Source organism: Hetaerina americana, unplaced genomic scaffold (genome assembly GCF_022747635.1).
Source record: "Hetaerina americana unplaced genomic scaffold, ioHetAmer1.1.p SCAF_76, whole genome shotgun sequence".
NCBI lineage: Eukaryota > Metazoa > Arthropoda > Insecta > Odonata > Calopterygidae > Hetaerina > Hetaerina americana.
In genome coordinates, this window is record NW_027287383.1 from 76,366 (window position 1) to 103,772 (window position 27,407).

The following is a 27,407-nucleotide window of genomic DNA, read 5'->3' on the forward strand; positions in this document are numbered from 1 at the left end:
TAGGCAAAAATTCAGAGAAGGCATGAAAGATAGATGCAGAACATTTTGATTGGTGATAATATGCTACTGTGATATTATTATTATTATTACTTTTTATTTGCCCAGACATCACAACACAAAAATACCAGGTAGGTGGTGTATGTATTTGATATAAGGCACGTCAATAGCGGGGTGATAGCAGGCAATAATAATAATAATAATAATCTTTATTTGCCCAGAAGACACTGACACAGTGTAATAGATACATCAGATAAGTGTATAGGACACGTCATATGTACATATAGATGTTAAACAATGATGAAATTCAGAAAAGCATGACACAATAATAATTTTTTGCATAAAATATATTCCATATTCAGTATGGTTATTTTTTCTCCATGAATTCTATTACAGAATAAAACTGTTCTTTCCTTAAAAATGATATTAATTTCTTTTTGAACAGGACTGGATCCTTTACGTACTTAAAATCGTAAGGGAGCCTGTTCAGTGCAAGGAGGCCCATTGATTTAGGCCCCAGGGATGTATTTAAAGTCCTGCAATAAGTTTGATGCAGGTCTCTGCAGGCTCTGGTTTGGTGGCAATGAACGTTGTCATTTGTCATATAATTGGATATATTACTTTTAGCGAAAATGCATACAACATAAATGTAAATACATGGAACAGTCAGAATATTTAACCTTTTGAAGAAGGAAAGACAAGGTGCATTGTAGGGAGCATTGCATATTAATCGTATTAAACATTTTTGAGCTTTAAAAATTGAATCAGAATGAGGGGAAGAACCCCAGAACAGAATACTATAGATAATTAAAGAATAAAATTCTCCATAATAAATTGAAAGTAAGATATCAAGGCTTACAGATTTCCTAATACTTCTAATAAGAAAGCAAATGGAATTTAACCTGCTACGAAGATTGCATATGTGTTCATCCCATGATACATTTTTATTTATAACAACTCCCAAAAACTTGGATCTAGAAATTTGGGGTACACACGTTCCCCCTAGGTCAATGGCCAATGAAGCAGGGGCTTTATTTTTATTAGAGAAGTATATGAGTCCAGACTTGTCAGGGTTGAGTTTCAGAGAATTTTGTGAACACCATTCACAAAGAAGTTCGGAAACTCTAGCTGCTGTCAAGGTCAAGTTGTTTAACGATGGTGCTGATACAATTACGTTAGTGTCATCAGCATATAAAATTGGCTCGGCTCCTGGAACTGACTGCAGAACTTTTGGTAAGTCATTAATGTAAAGTAAAAATAGGATAGGGCCCAAGACTGAGCCTTGGGGTACACCTAATGTAACTTCTTTACTAGGAGAAGTAAAATTAGTACCGTTCTTTAACAAAATAACCTGTTGGTGTCTTGCGCTGAGGTAAGATTTGATCCAGTTATAAGGGATACCTCTGATGCCATAGTGTCCTAATTTGGACAAGAGTAACTGATGATTAACTAGGTCAAAAGCCTTGGAAAAATCGAAGAATAGTCCCAAGGTTTCAATTCTATTATCAAGATTTGAAAGTATTAGGTTTACGAGGTGATAGGTGGCTGTAGATGTAGATCTGCATTTCCTAAAACCATTCTGTGAGCCAGACAAGAGATTAAAAGATTCAAGAAATGATGTAAGTCGATTATGGAAGACCTTTTCAAATAGTTTCCCTATCTGGTTTAATAAAGATATTGGACGGTAAGAATTCATATCCTGCTTACTACCTTTCCCTTTATAAAGTGGTACAACTTTGGCAATTTTAATGGCATCAGGAAAAACACCAAGTTGTAGGGATTTATTAATTAGGAAGAGTATCTGTTCCTTGATAGAATTAATTGATTTTTTTATCACAATCCCTGGGATACCATCTGTACCAAGACTACTTTTGTTAGGGAATTTTTTAATGATGTTCATCAGTTCCAGTTCAGTACAAGGAAGCAGGTACAATGAATTAGACAGGCTTGGGATTAGAGGATAATTAACAGGAATTGGAGTATTTGTAGTAGTCTGGTGGGACAAGTAGAAGTCATTTAAGTTGGATGCCATTTGAGAGTAATCAGAAATAACATTACCGGTGGAGTCCTGCAATTTGAAATCATGATGATTATTGATAGAACACTTAGCTTCCTTTATAATCTTCCAAATTTCTTTAGATTTGTTATTGGCATTGAGAATTCTACAGTTGTTAAATGTTTTTTTAGCCAGTTGTAACTTTTGACGGTACGTTTTTTTCAGTGTTCTATACTCCAAGCAGTCTATCGAGTTACATTTATTTTTATAAGAGATGGCTAACTCCTTCATTTTTTTCGAGAGGCATCGTATTTCATCGGTGACCCAATGGTTTCTAGTATTTAAGGACAAGTTTCTAGTTTTGTGGGAGACCAATGGAAAACAAATGTCAAAGTAATATTGATATGAAGAATAAAAATACTCGAATGAGTCATTGTAGGATCTGAGTTGGTATAAATCAGACCAATCATGGGACTTCAACATATAATTGAAGATAATAAAGTTTTGCTCTGTAAACTGCCTTTTATAAATTTTTTTGCAGTGACTAGGAGAAGAAATTAAAATCTTGCATAGAAGAGGATAGTGATCTGATATGTGGGATTTGATTACTTCAGTATTTACTTTTCCCAAATCAATGTTTGTTAAGATATTATCTGTAATAGTAGAGGAAAGGCCGTTTACCCTAGTGGGTTCGGTATTAGTAACACAAATGTTGAAAGAGGTGAGGATATCTAAGAATTCCTGTTTGGCTTTGGAATTACTTGCGAAATCACAATTAAAGTCCCCAGTTATAATTAAATTAGGTTTTGGTATAGCATCATGAATTAGCTCTAATAGTTTAGCAAGTTTGTTAAGAAAAACACTAAAATCACTCGAGGGAGAACGATAGATAGATAATAAATGATATGCGACATTATTTACACTGAGACCCACGACACAGGACTCGAAGGACAACTCTTCATTGAGAAAATCCTGTGAGAAACAGGTCGGGAAAAGGCGCACACACTGTGAAACTAGAACCAATACACCTCCATTTCTATGCTTTGAACGGCAAAATACATCGGCAATGGAATATCCAGGTAGATTTAAAAATTTCAAATCACTTAATTTCAACCAGTGTTCATTAATACAAAGGACATGAGGTTTATATTCACTCATCAGGACCTCAAGATCCAGCAACTTGTTACTAAGACATTGAATGTTAATGTGCAGGACCTTGAGGTACTTCGCTACCCTGTCGATGTTGTCGGGCGTGTCTTAATGTCGGGCGTGGGCAATGGAGGCGTGGGAAAAGTATGGCCACGTTGGAAAGAATAAAGAGAGGAAAGAAGTATGCGGAATTAAGTGATTGTAATGCTGGACATCAGATTGTGTTTCTATAGGAAAGGCTATGAAATGAACCATTGTATATTGTATACCAATCCAAAACCAACTTAAAATAGTAGAATACCAATACATAATCATAATTATTTGTTTGTCCTTAGAAATATAAGTACGTGCATAGGCAGAGTTTAAATGAAATTCTGTATTCATTAATTTTAAAATATAGATACATGATAACATTCCTCATGAAAATTCCCAAACATATAATTCAAGATTTTCATTGGTATTCATTATTATCATTATTAACTTCAAAGAGGTGACATGCTTTGGAGAATAAGCAATTAAGTTCACTGCTTAACAGCCTTAAAATTTAAATTATCCCAATGAAATAAATATTTATCTAAATCATTGAATTTATCTGTTTACTCTAAGAGTTTGTCACCCATGCACAAAATTTTACATAATTCAGCCATTTTGTCCAAATATGTCATAGTTTGGCTTATTAATTTTGCTAAATTACAGACTGATATTAATATTCTGTAATAATTTAATCATGTGCAATGGCTTGTTTGCATTATCATCTTCTGAATCGAAAAATTGCTATTTGTATTTTTTATGCACAGTAATGCCTGCATTAAGGGCAAATGTCGAGACAAGACTTTTTAAAACTGACAGGATGCATTTGGTAATAATTAAATTTTTGGGTGTCACAGCCACTGAGATTATTGGGTAAATTTGCTTCGAATTGAAAATTTTAATAACTTAAGTCACCTGAATATGTAATTTGCTCTACAGTTTATCAAATATTGCCTGCTTTAATTTTTGCTTAAAAATTAAAATCATCAGGCATCTAGCATAAGGTATTCATTCCCGCTAGATTAAGAAATATCTAGGGCTTGCATTAAATTAGTGAACACAGAAAATGGAGAGACCCTAATGTTGAGCTTTGAGGGATTCCAAGATATACATTGTCAAAGATAGGTAACTTTTCATGATAACACACTAAAACAAAATAAAATTCACTTTTTAAAACTACAATGATGCCAGTTTAGGAGCAATCATTTTCAAGCAGCATTAAGTATTTCAAAAAAAATTTCATCACCTGGTGAAGCAATGCACAGGCACCAAGAAAGACGACAGAAGTACCAAAGAAAATGGCTGTGCTCGCTCTTTCATCTCGGAGTAGAAGTTTTGTTAGGATACGGTTTGAAGACACTAGGAGTCCTGCTGCACCTGTATCATGATTCATAAAATTAGTGGTGCATGAATGCATAAACTAGAATTAAGAGATGCAGCTGCAAAATTAAATCACCTGAGCTCTGATAAGGTGAATCAAATATAACACCTCTTTGTTAGACCTCTGATTTATTACCTTCAAAACCATGATCTGTGTATGAGAGTGGCTACCGATGGATAGAGAGGATATGACTTAATCAATTACTACCAAATTAAGTCTCCCACTGACTGACTAGCCCTCTTATACTCCTGAAAGATTATTACAATTAGAAAATTTACTTAAAATCTGGGATTTTATGAGAGCAACCCTTTACTTTGCAATAGCAATGATGAAAAGTATTGCAAATGGATTAATCGTAAATTAAATAGAATTGATTCAAATACTCAAATTAATCTTTTCAAATGATTACTTTTAGCAAAATATTTGTCTTCAATAAGTTTTTAAATCCTTTGACTTTCATTTTTATACATCTACCTCTCCCATGTCTATCATGGAACCATTTCCTTGTTCAGATTAATTTACTCATTACAAATGTGTGTCAGGGCATATCAGGAATATAAACAACATTTCTCTAAAAATTATTCAGATCAAAACAATTGAAATCCAGAATTCATAATGTTTTATGATGACAATTATTTCCTTTAATAAAGGCTAACCATGAAGTGATTGGCAATAACTCAGCTTCTCTCGTGTTTGAAGGTTTTAATAGGCAATATTTTACTGTACATTTTTAACTAAAACCATTATAGAAATTCTCACTTTGGTTATGCAATTATGCATTTGTCAAGAACTATGAGTCTGCGAAGTCATAAAATCAACAATGAAAAGAGTACAAATATTAGCCATACTCAACAGTAGAAACTAGAAAAATGAAGACAAAGATAAAAGCAAAAATGGTCATTAAGAAAGAAGTGCAACTCGTATCTATAAAAAGAAACAAGAGATTCATGAATTAATGACCATACTTGAAAGTTACAATTTTAAGGCAAAATAGTGTCATATATTTGTTTTCAATATATCATAATTCTTAAATGCTGCTATTATAATTCTTAAAGTATCTGCCATCCCTCATGCTATTGGTAGCATTACTTTTTGTATATTAAAAAGTTGGTAGATTAATTATTGTACTTTATACCACTGATTAATTCTTCTTGCTTCATTTGGTCTTGAAATAGATTTCCAAACACAAATAGCAGTACCAATGTTTATATAAATTATATTACCATTTTTTTAGGGAAAATTAGATTGCAAGATAATCTTCAGTTTTATTTTGGATAACTAATATCTTTTTTGTGTGTGTAATGCACTTTTTTTAGATATATTTTTGGTCAGAATTTCATGATAAATTTCTATCAGATATCACAATTCAAAGAAAAAAATTATTAAGGTGAAATAGAATGGGAAGTGATAAACAGCCATTCCATTTCTCTGAAATCCTATTATTGGTTCACAACAAGTCTTGCTCTAAATTGTTGCACCATTTTGAAAATGTTCACCTCAGTTGAACTGACTTCAACCCCTCAGCAGCAATATTTTTTGAGAGCATCTTCCGAATCGAGATAGATCCAAGGCTATAGAGCCCCCCCAACCCTCCCCAGGGAAATATTTTTGGTTCAAATATAATGGAATTAATATTACTTACTTATGTGCCTGGCACTATTTTTTAGCACCTATTGTCCCCTGAGCATAACATTGCACTCATTTAGAGAGACCTTAATGAGGACAATTATTTTCAAATTAAACTAAAAAGCAAAAATCCAAGGTTATTTCGCAAAACTAAATTTGCCACTTTTGTCTACAATAGACATTCCTGAAAGGCTTTCATGGTAATGTGAAGATGGTTTCAAAGCTTTTGGGTTCCTTCCACATTGATTCATCTTGGTAGTCAACAGATTTGTTGACATCTTCAGCGCTGATGTAATTTTCAGGGATCAGAGCAAACCAGTCTACGCTATGAGCCCTATACAGAGTAGCCAAAAATCTCCATAAATTACTTTACATCTGAAGATTCTGATCTTAGAATGCTAGCAAAACTGTCATGTACCAAGATGAATAAATGTGGGAGAAACATAAAAACTCGGAGTCTATAGACTTCTACATCTGGTTATGCGAAAGACTTAAAGAGTATTTTTTTAAATTACCTATGAAGCTGCCATGTCTCAAATCTGAATATATCTGCCAGATAGATTCAACCACTGACACATAACAATGCCATTCTTATTGCAACTCAACATAAATACTTCCTTTCAGATTTTTATTAAATATGTATATGCATCATTAATAAATCATTCTAAGAGATGCATACAATCATCAAAGCTTGAAAGTTTGGAAATAGTAAGGCCCTGAGATAACTATTTATTTGGTGTAATATTTATAAATTCCAATTTTCTACACGAGTTGTCTCTTGAAAAATTTGATGCCTCTGTTTACTTTTTCCAAAAATTACAATCCGGAATAAACCTCTCACTGTTGCATATCATATAGTTAGGAACTTATTGATATGAAACAAACTTCTACTTACTTTCTCCAGTCATGACTGCTTGTGTGTAGCGGCTGGGGAGCATGCTTGTATATCCATAGAAACTTGATTGCTGAACTAAGTAAGAGAAGGAGGTCCAAATGAAATCATTGCATGTGCATTAAAACATTCACTTACCCAGTAATAACTGTGCTTATTAGCCACTTGAATCAAAACATAATATGCATAGTTTCATAACACAGTATGTATGGTACCCACATATGAAAATACTTATGAAACATGCATGACGAAATTTTCAAGACCACGTGGTTCTAATATGAGGGGAAGGCTTCTGGAGTAAAATGATAAAGTAGGTAAGCACCTAATTTCATTTTTCATTGAATTTTCCTCCCTAATTTGAAATTATTTACCCAATCCTTATTGGCTCAGACTATGTGTAGTAATTTCAATAAAAATACATGCACACTTGTACTATAGCCCACAGTCAGTAGGGGGATTTTGGTAATTAAATCTGTTTTCCTCGATTTTTTTATTTTGTGATTTTTTTCATTTCCATGTCCACAGTGGATAACTCTAGGCAAATAACTAGCTGGATTGGACACCCTTGAGGTACAATGGATTTGTTAGAAACATAATAGAAGGGAAAATTGAAGGAAAGATCCTGTAAGGAAGACCAAGAGACCATGTACATAGGAAAAATTAAGAAGGATGTAAAATTGAAAACATATCAGGGCATTAGGGCTTTGACACTGAATAGAGAAGAATTGAGGGCTGTGGTAAATCAATCTTAAGACTTAAAAACTAATGATGATATTCAGAGTGCATGCTGCCTTATCAAAAAGCATTTGCGTATATTTCAATTCAATGCCCATGACTGGTTAGTCTCATGAGGAATAACCATTGTGTAAACCCCTCCCATGAGAGTGAAACAGTTGGCAGTAACAGACCAGGTCTATACATTGTACAGGAATTCTCAGCAAAAAATTGCAGCACAAATAACATACATGCATTCAGTGCACTAATTATTCCCTGCAAAAAAATTAAAGCAATGTATTTTAAAGAAATAGGACATTTGCTGTTTATTTTGCAGGAAATCATTTGAATGAATACTGGAAACTTGCTATTCACTGTTAGCTGAAATTTAAATTCACAAGGCTTACAATTGTAATAATCATCTAAAATCTTAGTAACATATCTGCATTGAATTAATAATGCTTGATGAATAATTTAAAAAAATATATATGATATATGGAAAATTAAGAGTGGAGGGCATTAGGAATTCTAAACACAGAGGAGTGAGAAAGTTGCCTAAAATACAAATGTTACTTGCCAAGTACTTCAATTCACCCACAGCATATTAGAAGATTATATTGGAGGAAAACAAACCACAATGGAATACCACAATATAGATCAGCCTCATCATTGTAGTAAGCCAATTTCAAGCTTGTTGAGGGTAAGTGTAGGGCATTGAGGGTTAAATACCCACAATCTGCTTCCGAGGCAAATGTAATTGTAATTAACTAATAAAGATGGGATATTCATGAATGAAGAAATAAATCTATGCACACCACTGTAAAGGAGAAGGAATCAACACGCCAGACATTATTTGTGATTTTATAGCAAAATGCTATAGCAGAAGAAAAAGTATGGAAGGGAAAAATCAAAAAGTCTGTAGATGAGGTGCCACCATGAAGCAGATAATGGAGGATGGGAAACTAAATGATATAAATATGAAGATGCAAGTCATAAAAGAATAATGTTTAGATTTCCAATTCATATTGATACATTAAATGTTAAAAGAATTCAATGAGCATAAATTTAATTTTGGGGAAATATGAGTACATCTCACATTATAACAACGCTGTTATTTGTGGTATTCGTTGTTGCTATTAAGTGGAATTCCATACAAATTGGGAATCATTGCATATTTAGTGCCATGGAACAATGATCAATGCATTCCTTGCCAAACGCTACACACTGTATGGGTTTTCAAATAGGTACGCCCAATACAATTTTCAGGAGCATCTGCAATTGCTTAGTAAGAGTTAGAGAATAAATTTTGTGCACAAGAAATGCATTCACACCACTGTTAACCAATAAAAGCCTTTCTAGCTCATTCCCAAGCAAACGTTTCTGTTTTAGTCAGTAAGATTAAGTCCACTTGGGTCAGAGATGACATAGCATTAAGGACAAAGATGAGAGTATGGCACCAACTATGGCAGTGTTACAGTTTAAAATGTCATCTTGTTTACACATCTATTCATCATGGACTGAGTTGGCTAGCCAAAATAAAAATCTGCCTTACACGGACAAGAGGGCACAACTGTGACATTTAGTGTGTTGCTATAAGAAATGACCTTAAGGGAAAGCTTAAAACTCCCAAACTCAGTTTGCTGCTCCATTGGCAGGCCTCCCATGCAGTGTAATCAGGGATCAATTGAATTACAGTTCTTTTTACAACTTTTCTGCCAGACCATGTAGTTACTGTAGTTAAATATCACTAGAGATCCATGGTAACAGATAAATATTTAAATAAAGCTCAAATATACTCAAACATGAACACTAGGTATTACATCTGCATTATGTGCAGATGTCACCATTTATTCAAAGTGAAACCTTATACAACCCATTCAAAATTCTGAACTTAAGCGATGCATCTCTGAATAATTACACCAGTTTATTAAATATTTGGATTTGATTTTTTCTAACAAATTTTGAATATCACAGGTGATTTTGAATTGCCACTATAAAAAATTGATATTAAGCATATTTCTGCTTAAAGAGGAATGTCTGTAAAATGCATTAAAATGCATAAATAATAGTTTGAATAAAAGCTGTGACGAATATACCATGTTATTTTTTTTAGGTATTATGGAATCAGTACCTGAGAGGTCTGTTCAATAAAGGGTGATCATAAAATTGGTATTTATTTTAATAACTTACTGTTCAAAATTTAATGTCATGCCATAATTTTTAGCTTTCTATGCAATGTATACGCTGTATAAGTTTGATTGATTTGACACCAGCATTGCATCAGCGGCAGCAGTTATAAGTTGAAATATGTTCAGTTTGCCTAGAGCAGTTGTGGAGTTCACCAGCAATATGCTGCTTTGAAACTTTGCTTTTACCTGAACCAGTTGAAGCCAATGTTCTGGAGGACACTTATGGAGAGTCTGCTGTTGCCTATAGCACAGAAGGCTCAAATGTATAAAAAGGGGAGGCTATCATTTTGAAAAGAAGGTGGACCCAGAGCCCGTCACTGCTCTTATGGAAGTAAACACTGCTGTTACCATTGTGAATGGAGATAATTGAATAAAATCAATAGCATCATCAGAAATATTGAAAATTTCATTGGGTGTTGCCTATTCACTGTAACAGAAAAATAGCATGAGACATATTTGTGTATGGTGAGTTCTGCAATATCAACCATATAAATTAACATGAAGTGTGTTCCTCACCCTCCCATTGTCCAGAACTACCCCGTGCAACTTTTTCCAGCTCTCCAATGTGAAGTAGCCCGTTCATGGAAAACATCTTTCATCACCAGTAACATGGGATGCATAGGTGAAGTGAACATTTTTGAACATATAATGACTGCTATTGATGCATTAATCAAACCAATTAACTACAATTAATAACCCAATGGTCGGTTTGATAGATGAGGGTAGAACTCACCCACACTAAGCCCAATGATGTGTGAAATCTATAGTTACTTTCCCTGTGCTTCTTGTGGCTTCTCAGGAAGAACAGGCATCCAAAATATCACAGGGCTTGGGTGAAGATGAGGGTGCAGAGAGGCATCCTCATCCTACCCTCCTGTCAGTAGTTTAATGCTCTACCCATTAGACTACAATGTGCAGTACTAATGCAATGCTGGAGTCAAATCAATGATACTTTAACCTCGTATGTATATGAGGTTACATAATAAGCAAATAATATCACAAAAAAATAAAGGTTTGCATGATAAATAATGTGAATAAAACTTTTATGATCATCCTTTACTGCAGAGTCTTCATATGATAGAAGTGATGCCAGATACTGGCTGACTAGTCCATGGTAGTGTATTTTTGGTACTTGAACAGCATCCATTGAGTAATGTCGTGCATCATATGTCACACAGTAAGCACTGCCATCTTAGCATAAAAATTCTTGAATGATAAGATATTTACAACCCTCAAAATGACTGTTGTTCATTCAAATGGAAAAGAAGTGGAAAGTTATACAATGCACAGTCACCAGATTTACTCACGGTGGCTGGCTACTTAAGGAAGACAATTAGAAATTTCAAGGCAAATTTCTTACCCTATAACACATTGATAACTTCATAATTAACCTTAACCGTCTATGAAACTGTGAATTAAATTAAGTTTTGCGCTGTTAGAAGTATTTGAAATTGTAGTTCCCTGCAGAGTAAAATGACTTTTAAGGCAGTGCATATCCATGTGTTGATTTGAATAAACTATTTGGAAAAATGTAACATCAACATTTCTACAATACATCCGCACAGTTGACTCAGTACCTTTTGAATATCTTAATGGGGAATTAATTTATCCCCTGGGACTTTGCAACCCATAGTAATAATGCAAATTTTAGCTAGCCAGTACACTATGGATGATTTTTTTGGTTCTCAAGAAATAACCTGCAGGGCATAAATTTTGATGCACAAGAAAACAAACAATCAAAGGAAAGCAAAGTCTATAATCCCCACCTGTGCATCCAAGTGAAACAACAGCAACAGCAATGAGGTTGATAGTATATGATGTTGCCTGGCCAAATGCTTCCCACCAAACTTCTCCGCAGGCAACAATAAGGAGAGTGATGAATGACACCACGTACCCTGGGGAAAAAATGAAATACATATATATTTAAAATAATTCAAATGTTTTATTGTTGGCATTTCAGATGAATATTAAAACAAGTGGTGCACAAGTTGGATGTTTTTATATAACTTACCAAAGGTGATTCTTGTGTTCAAAGACAAAGTTTCAACTAACAGATTATTGCCGAGAACAGCAATGAAGGCCACAAGCACATAGACAAGGGAGAGGTCAAAAACAATGGTTGAAGCAGGAAATCGTGCTTGAAAATAATCAACTGCAATGATGAAACTGTAAACGACGAAAAAGTCCAAATTATTTTGCACCCTTGTAAACATTTACAAGTTCCTTGGGATTTTATGTCCATAAAATATCTCAAGTTTACTTGATTTCATTCACATTAAGCTTCAAAAACTTTAAAAAAAATAAAATATAAGCTAAATGTAAAATGTTATTTCCACAAATTCTTTACATTGTTTTTAAACATTTGATAGAAACTTAGCTCAGGCTTAAATATAACAAATATACATTAAGTGAACTTTTAATTATGTCCATTCACAAAAGGGGATACTATTTTTGATTTTTCAACTGATTCTCAGAGAACTAAATATCATATATTGTACATTTAGAACTATTCCATGTTTCTACCAATATGGTCTAATTGATGGATCAAGAGATAAAATTATCTTGCATTATTTTACACCAAATACGAGGTAAACGGTTTTAGGTTTTAGGTAAATAGGTTTTTTACGAGGCTCGTAAAAAAAGGTTTGGAATTCAAATTGTTGAAACGTAGTTTTGCTCAATTTATGCAAAATATACCTATTCTTTACTGATGCATAAGTCCTGTCTTTATTCCTGAAAATAATTGTTTATTATTTTGCAAAAAAAATTGTCTCTCTATCACTGCCTTTTCTATTGTTATTTTTTTCTGAATAGGTCAGTACAATCAATATTCAAACCAGTAAGGTCTATTTGGTAATCAGCTAAAGTTTTGGGTAGAGAATTGGTCCTCTTGACCATAGTGTCTCAAGTTCAAATCCTGCATGACGCCCTTGGTTATCTCCACATAAAATCCAGATGATTTCTTGCAATTAGAAATTCACATGAAACTAAATGGTGGCACATGGAGTGTAAGAGGCCCCCAAAAAGAATGTGTGAATTCCCCACCCTTTGAGGCTTAATATAGGCTGATTAATGCTTTGATAATGATGGCATGAATAGGTGCATTCAGCCAAGATCTTAAAGGTAGTTTGGTCAACTTGGTTTTACATATGATTCTAGGTTCACTCATATTAAACTTTGAAGTCTTTTCCAATATTATTTTTTAGGATTATTTATACAAAAATGAACAGCATATATCTTCAAATCCCACAATAATCACCTGACACTGGTTTTTCAGGCAAAATCCTCAGCTTGACCTAAGTTTTGTAATATTTTGGGTACCAGAATTTCCGGGGAAACCATAAGTGACACAGGGAAAGGATCTGGTCCCCCACCCCGATGTGTGAATGACACATGCCATCGGGCTTAGTCTTGGGTGAACATTACCATCACCTATAAAAACGACCATTGGGTTGATAATTGTGTTTATCATTTAGTTGGACTGTGTACAAGGTTCATGAATTAAATATAGTCTGCTATTATGGAGGAGCTAACAGATGATATTTTGTTGCATTTTCAGGCTATCTTTTTCATCCCTCTACGCTAGGGTGATGTAACACACCATGCCCTACAAACAGCGGGGTGTCACATTTTCTACCTGTGACTGTAGGGCTGGGGACCATAAGTTGTAGGGCGATGAATTAACAAAACTTCCCCTTTCTTATTCTCCTGTACTGCATGACCTGTCTTAGTATGCTGGAGGTCTATCTTGCAAATGGATGGAGTTAATATTTATTTCCTCTTTTTTTGCATACCAAAGAACTTTTATAGTGGCTGAAATAAACACATATCTGGTATTCAGTTTTCCACCTGCATGACACAGATTTGAACATTTATTCATGGCTTTTTAGCTAACGGTTTTCTCTTTTCCTAACCATTTAAACATCTCTTATCCCTTATCCATCCCACCTGGTGATTTTACCCTCCGTCACACACTTTAGGTGGATTGTGGGGTATTTATTTAGATGATGTATAATTAGGTAAGTTCAAAACATTATAGTTAGCCAATCTATTTAAGTTGTTTTGGGCAATCCACATACACTGTTACATTACATTTTATTAATCACATCACTTCCTACGGCTTAGCTCATTCCAATTATATTGATTTATCAGATAAAATATTAAAATATGGTCATACCACTAGCAGATGGCACATCAATTTTTTATTTAATACAAAGATTATCAAGATAAGTACCTCTTTATGAAATGACATAAATAGAGCTTAATTCACATATCTCTGGGTGATTAACCAGCCAAAAAATAGCATCAAAAATACCCCTCTGGGTGAGAACAAAATAAACCATATGCCAATGCTGAATTAGCAACTATTTCTGAATACCATTCATGACTCCATAAAATCATGTACTCCATACAATTGTAACACCAGTGCCAGCACATACTGCAATTTTATCATTGAATTGTTATCAGAGCCTTGTAAACAAAGAGGGGGAGGGTCACTCTGAAATATGGCCAAGTGCCCTTTATGAACAAATACCAAGGGCTTGAGCAAAATTATTCAGCTCTTCTATAAATCTGATTTCTTTGATAAATATCTTCAAGTTGATCAAAATGATTGAGATATGCAAGAAGGCAAGTAAAATGAACTTCATGGTCAAAACTTCCCAACTGCTAATTTCTAATGTCCATTAAAATGACAGTAAAACAATAATAGCCATGACAGGATAAGTTTTGTTTATTTTTCCACACCTATACTGCCAGTCAGATTCACTCAGGGAGGACAGAAAACAGATACTGCACAATGGATGAAATTAATTGACATCAAATATACGAAAACAATTACAACTGATAGCGTAAATATGAATGAGAAATTCCATTGTCAATATAATTACAAAGTGAATGTTTACCTAAAGGGTAATATTGATAACTGGCATAGCAATAGATTACAACTTGATAAAATATTATTTTACTTGTAAATGTAAGGATCTTCAACAGGTCCATTTCTCCTAACCACTATTGAGAACCCGATGAAATTCGTCAGTTAGTAGAGGGTACAAGATTAGCAAACAAGCAAGTTAACATAACTTGAAAATTGTGTATCAATGCTTTCCAAGGAGTTATACGTACCAATTCAATGTACTCACATGCAGGCAAAACAATGAGCAGTAAAATAGTTCTAAGCCAAAATTAAACGAGCCCCTGCCATAAATCGCCTGTTAATTTAAAAATTACCTGTTATAAGGGAGTAGAAATCCAACTCCAGCCAGAACTAAGGCCAAATATATACAGTTGCACTTGTCAACAGGAGGGGAAATATGTTGGTGGTTGCCATGGCTAAATCTAGCAGCTGAAGGTCGAGATTTACCGAGCTGTATATATCCTCTGCTTAAATTTTCATCCATCTTTCTTTTATTTGTGGGGCAACTGCCTGATTAACAAACTGGAATGCCAATGTGAAAGGAATTTTACTGATACGCTTGTATTACCTCATCATTCGCACTATCTTCACACAGCGAAATAAGTAAATATAACATTTTGTCGTATATTTTGCCTGTCAAGTATTGTGCTCAAAAGCAAGTACTTTGTAACACATAAGACCTGCCAAGCTAAGCGCACAAATCACAATATTTACGAATGAAAATAATATTTCACATTTAGAATGACATCAAGAACAATAAACCGGCTCCTTTCGGTAAATCTAAACGACAGTTGAAGATTGGTGTGGCTTTTTAATTCCCCCTGTGCGCATGTCATGACCGAAAGTCCGCATTGATTTTTCCGCCATGTACATAATCAAGTTGGACCTTTATGCATACCACACCCATGATGAAGTTTCCTTTATGACTTATAAATAATTGGTAAAATGTATGTATTTTTTTTAAATATCAAAAGTGACTCACTGTAAAATATAACTAAGTATCAATATTATTTTAGTAATACTTTCGATGAGCGTAGGATTTGATGACGTAATAATTACGCAAGTTTCTGGAGATTCTCATGATTGACAATTGAGTGTCGAAAACAGGTGGAGAGAGTTGTCGGTGTTTATTAACGAAAATGTCGCTAAATACTGCGCATGCAAATGGTGGCGTGTTAATTCATGCAGGAGAAGGGTAATTTCAGTTTTTATAATAGTACTGGCGTGTTTCAATCCTCTGTTGTTGTTGCCCTAGTTATAGTGTTTTATTTGCAGAAGAGAATTTTATAGTCGCTATCATCTGGTTCACAGAATGATCTAGAACCATTAGTTAGTTTCCTGTGTTGCTCTATTTAGCATTGTATACTTTTTGTATTTTAAATTGTGAATAGCCACCCCTCGTGTCATCGGGTGCTGATGTAAAATAATGGGTTGCGTAGTTCTACTGAATTCCGAGTTATACTTTGGTGTTCATTAATTTAAAAGATGTGTATCATTCTTCTCTCCCAAATGTTTTATACTTTCTTCCTCCAGAATCATTTTATTTAGCAACAACGTATCGGTTGAGTTCCATGGAAATGACAACCCAGCATTTAAGGGAAGCAAAACGGGTCGTATGTACCTCACAACACACAGGATGATTTTCAACCACAAAGATTCCAGGGATCAATTGCAGTCATTTAGTTTTCCATTTGTCACAATCAGCGAGGTAATTATCGAATTTTGAATTTATTTATGTTGGTTTCTTTAACTTAAACCACTTAAGGTCACTGTTATGGCGTTTGATTTTAATAATTTAATGTGGCTATTATTTTAAGTGAGTTTTCCATTTGTTGGAAAATAATTTACCTTCATGGATATTAATGACTTTTAAAATAAGCCTTGCTTCATTAGAAAAGTTGACTCAAGTGGCTTCCCTTATGTCGTAAATAGTTGTTATAACATTGACATTCAACTATGGAGGTCAATTTTAATCCTCACGTGCACAACCCATCAGCTATGCCAAAACTCTATCTTTTGGAATATATTCCACTTAAATTTAATGACTTATATATATTTTATTTTAATAGATACCAAGTTTTTTCATATTTCTGTGTCACTGCTTGCTACACCTGAAAATCCTCAATGAAAATACAAATGAATGTCGCAATAGAAAAATCAATGGTGAATCTTCGTTTTTGAGTTAGGGTCCTGCCCATGAGTAGGTGGGTGCTCCAATCACTTAAATCTCTGATGAGGTAACTTTGATGCCGAGCTTACAGTTGGTAACCAAATGACCCAGTTTGTCTAATTCTGTCGTTATACCACCTGTAGCGCCTTAGTAAGATATGAGAGAAATCACACCATTTGATTATAACCGGTCAAGCTCAAGGGTCTTGCACAAAGATGTTCTTACCACATGCTAGATGTGCTACCTGGAGAATAATAGTTTGAAATAGTGTTGAAGAATAGAATCTTGATATGGGTCATTTTGTGACTCAACTATAAACTGAGTAATATAATTAAGTGTTAATGAAATCCTAACGATAATGTTTCTTTTCATGAAAACCCAATTTAATTTTGTTGGACCTGAAGTTATTGACAAAAGTAAATAATATTTGGTAAAAAGGTTTTGCATTAATTTTCCAATTTGTAAAAGGCATCATCTATTAAAAAGGGGCACAATAATCGTATTTCTGATGAAACTGTTAAATATTGTAATGGCAGAAAAATCTCTTCGATCTCTACATAAATAAAGTCTGTAACCTGAAACATTCAAGACACAGGTGATGCTAAATAAAAGATTTTCCTGGAGAATGGACATAATGGAATACTGTATATGTGTTAATTCAGAGGAACTTGCGGTCAAGGAGTTAGTATTTTATGATGAAAGTCATTTATTTATTTTATTATCAAACACTTTTCATGTGTAAGGTTTTATATCTCTTGATTTGTGTAAATGATTATTCTTATTGATAAAGCTAACTCTTTGGGCCTTGGATATCCTCAAATATAAACTTGGAAAATAAAGCTGAATTATTTGACTAATGAAACACATCACCCATGCAAATTCAATATATATATATATATTTCACAAAGGCAAAACATAGGCATTATTATATTATAAATGGAGTTAGGATATTTGTGTAAAATGAAAATTGACTTGTATAACAAAAATTATGGTGCAGCATTTGCTTTAGTTCATGGGTAAAAGAAGTTGAAAATTCTATTTTTCTCTGGTGCTATCCTTTGGTACATTTTAAAAATATTTGGGAAACATATTGCTTCCTGTGTGTAGAAATTTGGTTTTTTTATTGAAGACAAGCACTAAACTTTTATCTCCTTCAAAGACTTCAATAAACTTCTCATTGAATTCCTTATCTGATTAAAGTTCACCACATGTGTACTGTCCCATTTTTTAATTTCTGTATCCATCCCATTGTTTAATTTGGTGGAGTTAATTTCTATTGAAACAGTTTTTAGACTTATCTTGAAACCAATCCCTCACTTTGGCAAAATCAAAACCACTGGATAAGCATAAGATCTAAATGATTATTTTACCCCTCTTTTGAGGATCTGATGCATTATGTCCTTGAGAAATTGCTTTGCTGATGTTTTGCCGTCCAGTTTTTGTTTTCATTACTTTATCTGAAATCGGTAAAACCGTATGCTTATGCTTCACTTCTTTGCTATTACTAATGCTGCTTCCGTTTGCAAGGGTAGTTGTTAATCATAGCAAAGTTCACTGTTAAGTAGTAAGCTGACAAACCAAAAATTTTGTATTCTTACAACCTTGGTGATTTAACTGGAATAATGTTTATAATATCATTTATTCTTATTTATTCTCATGAAATGCATTTTAAGTGTAGTTGATGTGGTACCTTGAATGAGGGAGTACACATCAAGAGTGGGTGGTTTCCAGTTTCAATAAGATACAAAACAGAGCATTTTGAAATTTTTTTTCATCTTTTACTTATCCGTACTATTTCGTTTGATGTTTGTATTTCGATTTTGTATTTTTAAATTGGGAACGCTCAACTTGTAATGAATGAAAGCTGGAGGAATATTGAAACAAAAATAACCCTTCTACTTCATTGATGGTATTTCATTATATTTCATGAAATACTTAAGAAAAAAAAAGAGTTAAGGTTGCCTGAGGTAAAATTAGCATTTTCAATTTAAATACTGTAATCTCTGGAGACAAAAAATACCTTTCAGAATATTGAACGGTGAAAACATGGAAAAGTGGAGCGTGTTACAAAAATCTTGCAAGAGGTGGTTAATTACCTTATTTTCTAGAATGAGGTAATATGGTATTGGAAGAATTTGTATTTCCATTTAGTGTGAAAGCCAATTTTCAAGACAACGATTATATTGAAAGAAGCTCTGAAATTTGCAAGTAGGAAATCACTAGAGGGATAACCTTTCAACTAATGCACACTACCTGTAGCATGTGAAGTGCCTGAGTCCTTCTTAAAATAATTGGAGTGATTACAGTCATAATCCTTATCTGTCCCTGAATATTGCCGGAACTATTTCATTTGTTGCGGTAAATTTACAAATGAGTTTCTGTGGAGTGCAAAAGGTTTTTCTTCATATCCCTAGGGGTTGATTTTCTTCTAACCATTCTATTGATTCATTGTACTTTTTCTTGAGGTGGAACTGGAGCAACCTGTATTTGGAGCAAATTTTATCAAGGGCAAAGTGAGAGCTCAGCCTAATGGGAACTGGATTGGTGAAGTGAAGTTCAAACTCTTATTTAAGTCTGGTGGAGCCATTGATTTTGGACAGGCAATGCTGAAGGCAGCCCAAATGGGTAAGTCATGAAATCCACTCTTTATTAACCCTCTGTGGCTTTCATTTTCCACTCTGTCCTGCAGAAATTTCATTAATGTCCTCCTATACATCCACAGCTTCCAGAAATGGTCCACCAAGAGATGCACCCCCTCCTTATTCTCCGCCATCTGGTGCATGGTATGCTGCGCCTCCTCCAGCTTATGCCCCACCCCAGACTGGTTACTATGGATGGTCACCTCCAGTCCATGCCTTTCCTGATCACCCTCCAGGTAATTATCACATATGCACTTCCATGAAACTTGAATAATACACTGATGAGAGAAATTAATTACTTGGGATCATGCATCATTAATGCCTTGGTGTAGTGCCATAATGACCAATAATTAAAGGGTGTTGATGATTGTAGTTTTAAGGGTTTGGCTTGAAAAGAAACCACTGCCTCTTCAATGAACATGTAATTCAGCTACCTACTTGTACTTTATAATTTAATGGCATAAAATTTTTTATACAATTATACGTTTTTAGTCAAGCCTTCAGTTAGTGTTGCATTCTTTTTAGTTGTGTGTAAAATAAAATTTCAAAAATTCATAAATTTAGAGCCTCTTCTTAGCTTTGCTTTATTTCCCCAGATGAGATTCCAATATATTTACTTCTGGCCATAGTTGTTGTAGCAGTGAGTCTAGTGGCCAAGTATCAGTTTCTCTTAATTTGTGGGCACTATTTATAGCCTTATTTTAATCGTTTCAGCCAATAGCGTGTTCATGACTGATATGCCGCCACCATATCCAGGGATCAATGGCTACACAGGATACGCTAATGCAACTGCACCAAGTGCACCTCCTGGGGCAATGGGCTTCACGCAGCCACCAATGGCTGCCAATGGTAAATAAGGGACTGACTTTGAATGGATGTGGCATGCATATGTTAAAACACTACAAAAGAAAAATAGGGTATCAACAAGGATAAATTTTCTGTGCTTCCAATGACATTTAATTGTCTCCTGTCACCATAAATCATACAATATGTGCATATAAAAAGTAGGAATTCCTGTATGTCGTAACTATTTGGGAGATGAAAATAGTTAAGATCTTGGTTCACATGAATATATCTTCTCAGTGAAATTTTGATTGAAATCCTTACCTCTTTTTAATGAAAGATAATTAGTTTTCTTCATCCACTAATAAGCCTGTGAACATTTAATATCAAAGTGTACTTATGTTGTTTACCTATATGTAGGTCAAACAGCATTAATTAAATTTTGGATAATGAACTCTTATTTTCAAAATTGAATGTCAATGAATTCAGGGATAGAATCGTTCCTCTATTTATAATATCAAACTCTATGTGAAATGTAATTGTCACGGCATTCAGTGCATCCTGTTCTTAGCTAGATATAAAAATCTTCAACACTAACAAACTGTGTTTTTAAATTATCATAGGAAGTGATGGACTACATAATTATAATGCATCTCATGGATAAGTATCAACAAGATTTTGTGAATTAGAAGCTGAAATAAGAATGTTCTTAATAGAGCACTTGTCTGAATTGTCCTACCAATTTAAATGAAATTTTGCGGCCTTTCAAAGATAGATTGTGCCAATAAATGCACATGCAATACCATTGCAATAAAAAGGTCATAAAAATATAGAATGATTAAAGGTTTCAAAACACAAGCAGTCTACGTCAGTATGGCTGTTATTTCTGTGTCACAAACTCTGCAAAGCCTGTATCCATGATGGTTGTATACTGTCTGTTGTACTCTTGTCTGTGCATTGGTACTATTTTATACTATTTGTTAATAATTATAAGGAATTCTTGCTTATTGATGGAAATTGGTAACTTTGGCAACCGCTGAATGTAAGAAATAGACAGAAAATGCATTATTTTAGATGCCTATATAATGTTGTGTTACCTGGTTTGTGGAGGAGTTTAAGGTTAGGAAGGTGGAAGGGGAGCATATCCAAAAGTGAGTAATATATTTAAAATAATTAAAGTGTTGTAATAATAGCGAGGATGGCCTATAAACTTAATACAAACGTAACAACCCACATTGTGATTTACAGAGACTTAAATCCAATACCAGGGATGAAATCAAATGGGAAAGATGCACAGTAGTCACCCATCCTGTGATTATATACAGAAAATTACTTCCTTGCCGCACACAACCGCAGGACTCAAACATTCTACCTATTGTTGATTCCACATCAGTGGTTATGGGACGCTGTTAAGAAAATGGCACTATTAGTTCCCAAGCACTCAATTTAATTTTGGGGAAATGGATCTTTCAACAGGAAATATTGCCAAGCACTGTCAATTTGTGGAATAGAGTACTATCTTTGTTCAAATGCATAAGAAAAATGGGAAAAAAGGAAAGGGGAAATCTGGGTCAAATCTCGATAAGTTACTTTGCACCAGTGGTAGAATATAAGTTTTCCAAGTTAAAAGAGTTGGTGATTTTCCACAGACTTGATTTCACAATTTATGTGTTTAAACCTATTTTACATTGAAATAAAGTCAGGGGAAAATTATTAACTCTTTTAATATGGGCATCAAATAATTCCATGAAGTGAAGCCTGAAAGTGTTAAGTTTGTATGAATATGTTTTCTTTAGTCCTATTGATAACACAAAGATTGATTACTACTGGACAAGGTTGGAGTGAGTTGTTGCCATTCTTTATTCCACAATTGTACTATATTAACCAGTCAAAGAAGATGACTTCTTTGAGAACATTATGGACACCATTCACCCACATATTAATGCTCAAATGTATGTGCATGATTTTGGTATTTGTTGTTTTCTTCAGATGCAAAGGCAGCCGAGGCCGCACAGAGTGCATACTTTGACCCCAGTCGGCCACAGTGTGCCTACGTACCACCTCCAGCATATTATGTAAGTGTTTCAGTCCCACAAATTTATCCCAATCACGCAATCATGAACAAATCACCACCTTCAGCTATTTCCCATAGAAATGTGGTGGCCTTCTGTTTGATCAGTCTCAGTTATGAAATAAATTAAGACTTCCCTTTGGCCTTTGTTTTAAGTGAAATAACTGTGACCTATATGAACATATTGAAAATGTATGGTAACCTAATAGTTGATCAACATAGACGTTAATGTAGCTTGGCAAAAACTGATCATTGTCCCTAATTTAGGAAATTAATTTTTATTCCTCCTTAAAACAGAGATTTTCATTAATGATACTCGTAGCCTGTGTTGAGGAATAAATAATATGGTGGAGCATTATGTATATTTTTGCATAGTTTAAGTAATTAAACAAGCAATTTTTCATTAAACAGATTAGTTGATATAAATTTAAGTGAGAATGAGGTGTCTGGGGAAGTAGATTAAGATGGAAAGTTCTTAAAAAACGAAAGAATATCAATCACGTCTGAATTCAATAGCTGAGTCACAGTATGCTAAAGGAATGGGAAGTCATCAATTCCAGTTGATGAATGTATAGAGAATTAATTAACAAGTTGGTCTAGGAACTAACTAGGTGAATGAAGCATGATGAAAAGAGGAGGCCTAGAGACCAACAAGGAGTACATTTCTGGAAAGAATGGATGTGCTACATTAGAATTTGGATGAATTTTTAAAAATAAAAATGATATCCACCCTAAGATGTAGGCAATTCATTAAAGCAAAAATTATTTGGGGAAGGTGAAGATAATAGGATGAAGAGAAATCTCAAGAAATTCCCTCAAGAAATTCAGCCCACTTAGCTTAGATATAGACCACCAATATTACAAGGTTTAAGATCACTTATATGCAGTAATACAGTGTCAGATGTAGAAAAGTCTTCGGAGAAATGTGGGAGAATAAATCAGCCGCAATGAACTATTTACCCATACATTCACCTGGAGGTCTCTAAATGGTAGGAAAGAGTTGTTTTGGGAAGATTTTATTTCAAAGTCATTATGATACAAAATCCGTACACAGTTGAGTTGACATAAGTAGTCAAGAAGATGGATACACAAGTGGTTAACAGCTGTCACCAGATGGTCATGGAATGTGAGAAGGGTGTTGAGTACGGCGAGGGTTTACAACAAAAAATAGAGAAAGATTTACAGATGTGTTAGGTTTAAATGGAGTCAGTTCGAAAGACAGCGGGTACTGTTGCTAGGGAGTGATAGTTTCAGTGCCTTAAAGCATTGGGTGGGTAGGATACCGTGGGTTAAAATGTCTTCTAAACCTAAATCAAGAGGAATTAAAATGAATGCATAGAACAAAGAGAATTTTTAATTAGTGGGGAAGGTTTAAGTTAAAAATCCATTTAATGCATGATTGTATTCCACACCTAACTCTAATTAGTGGACTACCTAAGATGATTAACATATGCTCTTTTCAAATGTACTCAGGGTGTCCTCAAGGGTTTGTTTACATGTAGTCCATGATAATGTCCAATCAGAAAATTTGATGTGAAAGTCAAAAGTAGCCGAATATTGACTGATACTTCATTTTTGCATAATGCTGAAGATAAAGTTAGACAATTAGTTGAATAAATTGTTGCCGTCTCATAAGTGAAAGAACGATCAATACTGCCTACTTGCTGGATAATATTCACTATTTTGTAAGATGAAAATCCTACAGCCAATATTGATTTTTGTGGAACTCTACGAATACCAATATTTTGGTTGACTAGGTGGCCATCAATAGAAGTGAGAGTTAGGCACTGGGGAAGATAACAGTATCAAAATACTGCCCATGCTCAAGTGAGTGTAGTCAGGTAGGAGGAGGTGAGGGAGATATCAGGGGACTGGTTTCTTTTGGCGGTGGGGGAGATAGCAGGGGACTGGTTTCTATTGGCGGTGGGGGAGATATCAGGGGACCAGTTTCTTTTGGCGGTGGGGGAGGTGAGGCAAGGAGAGAAGGGGAAAATGTGGTTGGTATTGTATTGAATTGCATGTGTACATTTAAACCCAGCAACCATGTCAAATAAGGGAATGTTGTTATTCTCAGTTCATTGTTCATGATTTTGTCATGATGCATGTAAATATGAAAGCTCTCAGTGTTGTCGAGTGTGACATTTTGGATGTGCCTATTGAGGGATAACTCTTAGAGAGTAATAATTGTGTGAATGTGTTTTGCAATGGCCAATTTTTCAAAGTGGCAGTTTTTGTAGTAGTGCATTGATACAGCAGTGATGATTAAATCCCAAGGAGGTCATCGTCCAGGAGGGAACTTTCCATCAACTTTATCATGGAGAATTATAAGATTGTGGCTAGAATATGAAGATGAGGGAGTGAAGTTCAGAGGTCAAGTTAAGGGAAAGGTTAGACATAAAAAAGAAAACAAATGAGCATTGCATGTGAAAGGGTTTCATCTGGCTAAAACTTAGTTCCAGCACCATCAAATTAAACTCACCACCATAGTTATCAATGGAATACAAAGAGAAAATTCTGGAAGATTTAGAAAGATAAGAATTAGATGATATCATGATTGAATTTAATTTAGATACAGCCCCATCATTTTGCGCTTATTTCTGGGTAGAGATGCAGATTAGTTCAATCAGTAGTAGTTCAGATAACAGTTGAATGGTAATGAAATGTAACTGATATTTCTAATGATTTGAAAACATCAAAAATGTAGAGAAATGGACTCTGTAAGCTCTAATTAGAACAAAATGTAAACTCCAGGGGTAATCAGGTTTGTCGAGCTCTTTTGTATTATCTTGGAATATAGCCCATGGGAAGGATGCAAACCATTGAAGTTATCGGTGTTAATTGATAGCTTTTTCTTGTGTATTTACAACCCTTAGTGCAAATATGTAGTATTATAAGTTTTCCTCCTTAACTTTTATGCAACTGTTAACAGCAATTAATGTGTTTTATTTTCTATTAAAGGAAGCTCCTCCTACGTATCAAGATGCCACTAAAAAACAGCAATGAAGTGTTTGCACTGTTACCGTATATATTTCTCATATATTATACTTGCTTCCTTTGACCCTACTGGAAGATTTTATCACAACACCAATTCTGCACAGAAAAGGAGTGCGTACTGCTACATTTTGAAAATCCTTGTCACCTGCGGATGAAAAAAGCCTTCTAATGTTGCCATTTGTGCACTGCATATTCAAAATTTATGTAGGAATCTCTGTTACCTGCATCACTTACTGGGTGTGACACTAATTGTTTACAATATTTGGGCTGGAGGCATAATCTGGCACCTATAATGGAGATTGCATAAATGTTTGCATATTGCATGTGATTTTGTATGATACAATGATAGAATATTTTGTCCTGTTGTGATGTGATTGTATTTTTAAAAAAGAAGCAAAATATTTTTCATTATTTTCCAATAGACTTGTACATTGTGGTGGTTGGAAGGTATACATTGGTTATATTAAATTTATTGCTTGTTTTTATCAGTGATTTTACTATAGTTCAAGATGCCTGTAAATGTTAATTGTATATCTAATGTTATTCTCTAATAAAAAATTGACTTGAGGCTGTTGAGAATATTAATGCATTGATTTCTGTAGGCCTTGTTGTTCTCTGTGTCAAGAAATACCAGCTATTTTTCCTAAAAATTGTATTGTTTTCAACAAATGTTAAGCATTTCAATGCAACAATTTCAGAGTGTAAAAATCATTTACCTTGACCCGATCACTCCCATCATTCACTTGCATCCCGATCAAGGCGAATGATTTTTACACTCTGAAATAGTTTCATTGAAATGCGTATTAGCGGATAACTCCGTTAAAAGTTGTTGCTGCATCTCCCGCAGTTTCTTGGAAATGTTAAGCATTTATTGGAATGTAATCCAAATGATCTTATCAGCCAAAGTCCATTTATGAAACATATTGGGCACTGTGTAAATATTTGTAGCTTTTGTTGTAGTTAAGCATATATTTAATTCATTAATGTTATGTTTTTGTTTATTTAGTATAAAATGCATACCTTTTTCTGTCGGAGAATGATGATACTCTCTTCAGAGTGTGCGGAAATTAATATGTTCCAACACAAATGAATGCAAACATTTTATGGTTCTATTAATTGATGTTCCAGCAGTGAGTTGTGCATTTATGACTCCTCCCCATTCCAGTAAGCAAAGCTATTTATATATTTTTTTTGGATTTTGATTCATGATTTGATTGCTCCTCCTTTCTTCTGAGTGGGTTTTCAAATGGCTTATACTTGTTAAAAGGAATTGCATTGTCAAATTTGAAGTTCACTGTTTCATTATGTAGCATATTGTAAGAATATACATGTTTTGATCATATTTGTTTATTTTACTTAACTGTTATATATTTATTGAGATATCATAAATTATATTCAATGCAGTTGTCACATGCTTAATATATCAAGATGCAGTTCTTATGAGCATTTTCATTTTGATAGTTTATGTTCATTACCTAAACTATACAACATAAACAGTGTAGCAGCATATGAAATATCATTTCAGAAAATCTCCCACATCAAATATTTAAAGATTCCTAATACATATTCACTGCTGCCGTCAGCATGCATTACTTTTTCTTCTTATGGCTACACTAAATGTTAATTTACCCAACTCTTAAAATTGACTCTTCATCTTAAGCAAAAAAATTGAAGAGACTACCTACTAAGCATGGTTGCATTTTTTCTATTTTCAAAAACATTATTTTGGCCATATTCATTGCAGCAGAGAAAAAATATCAAATATTTTGTACATAAATATCTGCTGTTATGATATTTTTGTTCTCGAGAGACAATGGCCATCTCATCTGAAATTTCAGCTAAGGGTCATGCTATTCTAAAA

General features: G+C 34.1%; 2 protein-coding genes across 4 annotated transcripts in view; one reads left to right on the plus strand and one right to left on the minus strand.

The window, feature by feature from the left end:
• Ent3 (equilibrative nucleoside transporter 3) overlaps positions 1-15,704 on the minus strand; it is a 31,663-nt gene extending 15,959 nt beyond the window's left edge. For 2 of the 3 annotated variants that reach the window (XM_071596127.1, XM_071596125.1), the window contains exons 1-5: positions 15,204-15,704; positions 11,986-12,140; positions 11,741-11,869; positions 7,075-7,149; positions 4,419-4,549 (exon numbers count right to left, since the gene is read on the minus strand). In XM_071596127.1, the coding sequence (XP_071452228.1) occupies positions 4,419-4,549; positions 7,075-7,149; positions 11,741-11,869; positions 11,986-12,140; positions 15,204-15,373 (660 nt within the window). In that variant the 5' untranslated portion in view covers positions 15,374-15,704. The remainder of the gene's footprint in view (positions 1-4,418; positions 4,550-7,074; positions 7,150-11,740; positions 11,870-11,985; positions 12,141-15,203) is intronic. The other variant, XM_071596126.1, reaches the window with a different exon arrangement.
• A 270-nt stretch (positions 15,705-15,974) lies between these two features.
• On the plus strand, positions 15,975-26,886 carry Wbp2 (WW domain binding protein 2). The gene is made up of 7 exons (XM_071596128.1): positions 15,975-16,084; positions 16,423-16,597; positions 19,525-19,684; positions 19,782-19,934; positions 20,413-20,547; positions 22,471-22,556; positions 25,511-26,886. The coding sequence occupies exons 1-7, from the start codon at positions 16,029-16,031 to the stop codon at positions 25,553-25,555; spliced, it is 810 nt and encodes a 269-aa protein (XP_071452229.1). The 5' UTR covers positions 15,975-16,028; the 3' UTR covers positions 25,556-26,886.
• Positions 26,887-27,407: the final 521 nt, after the last annotated feature.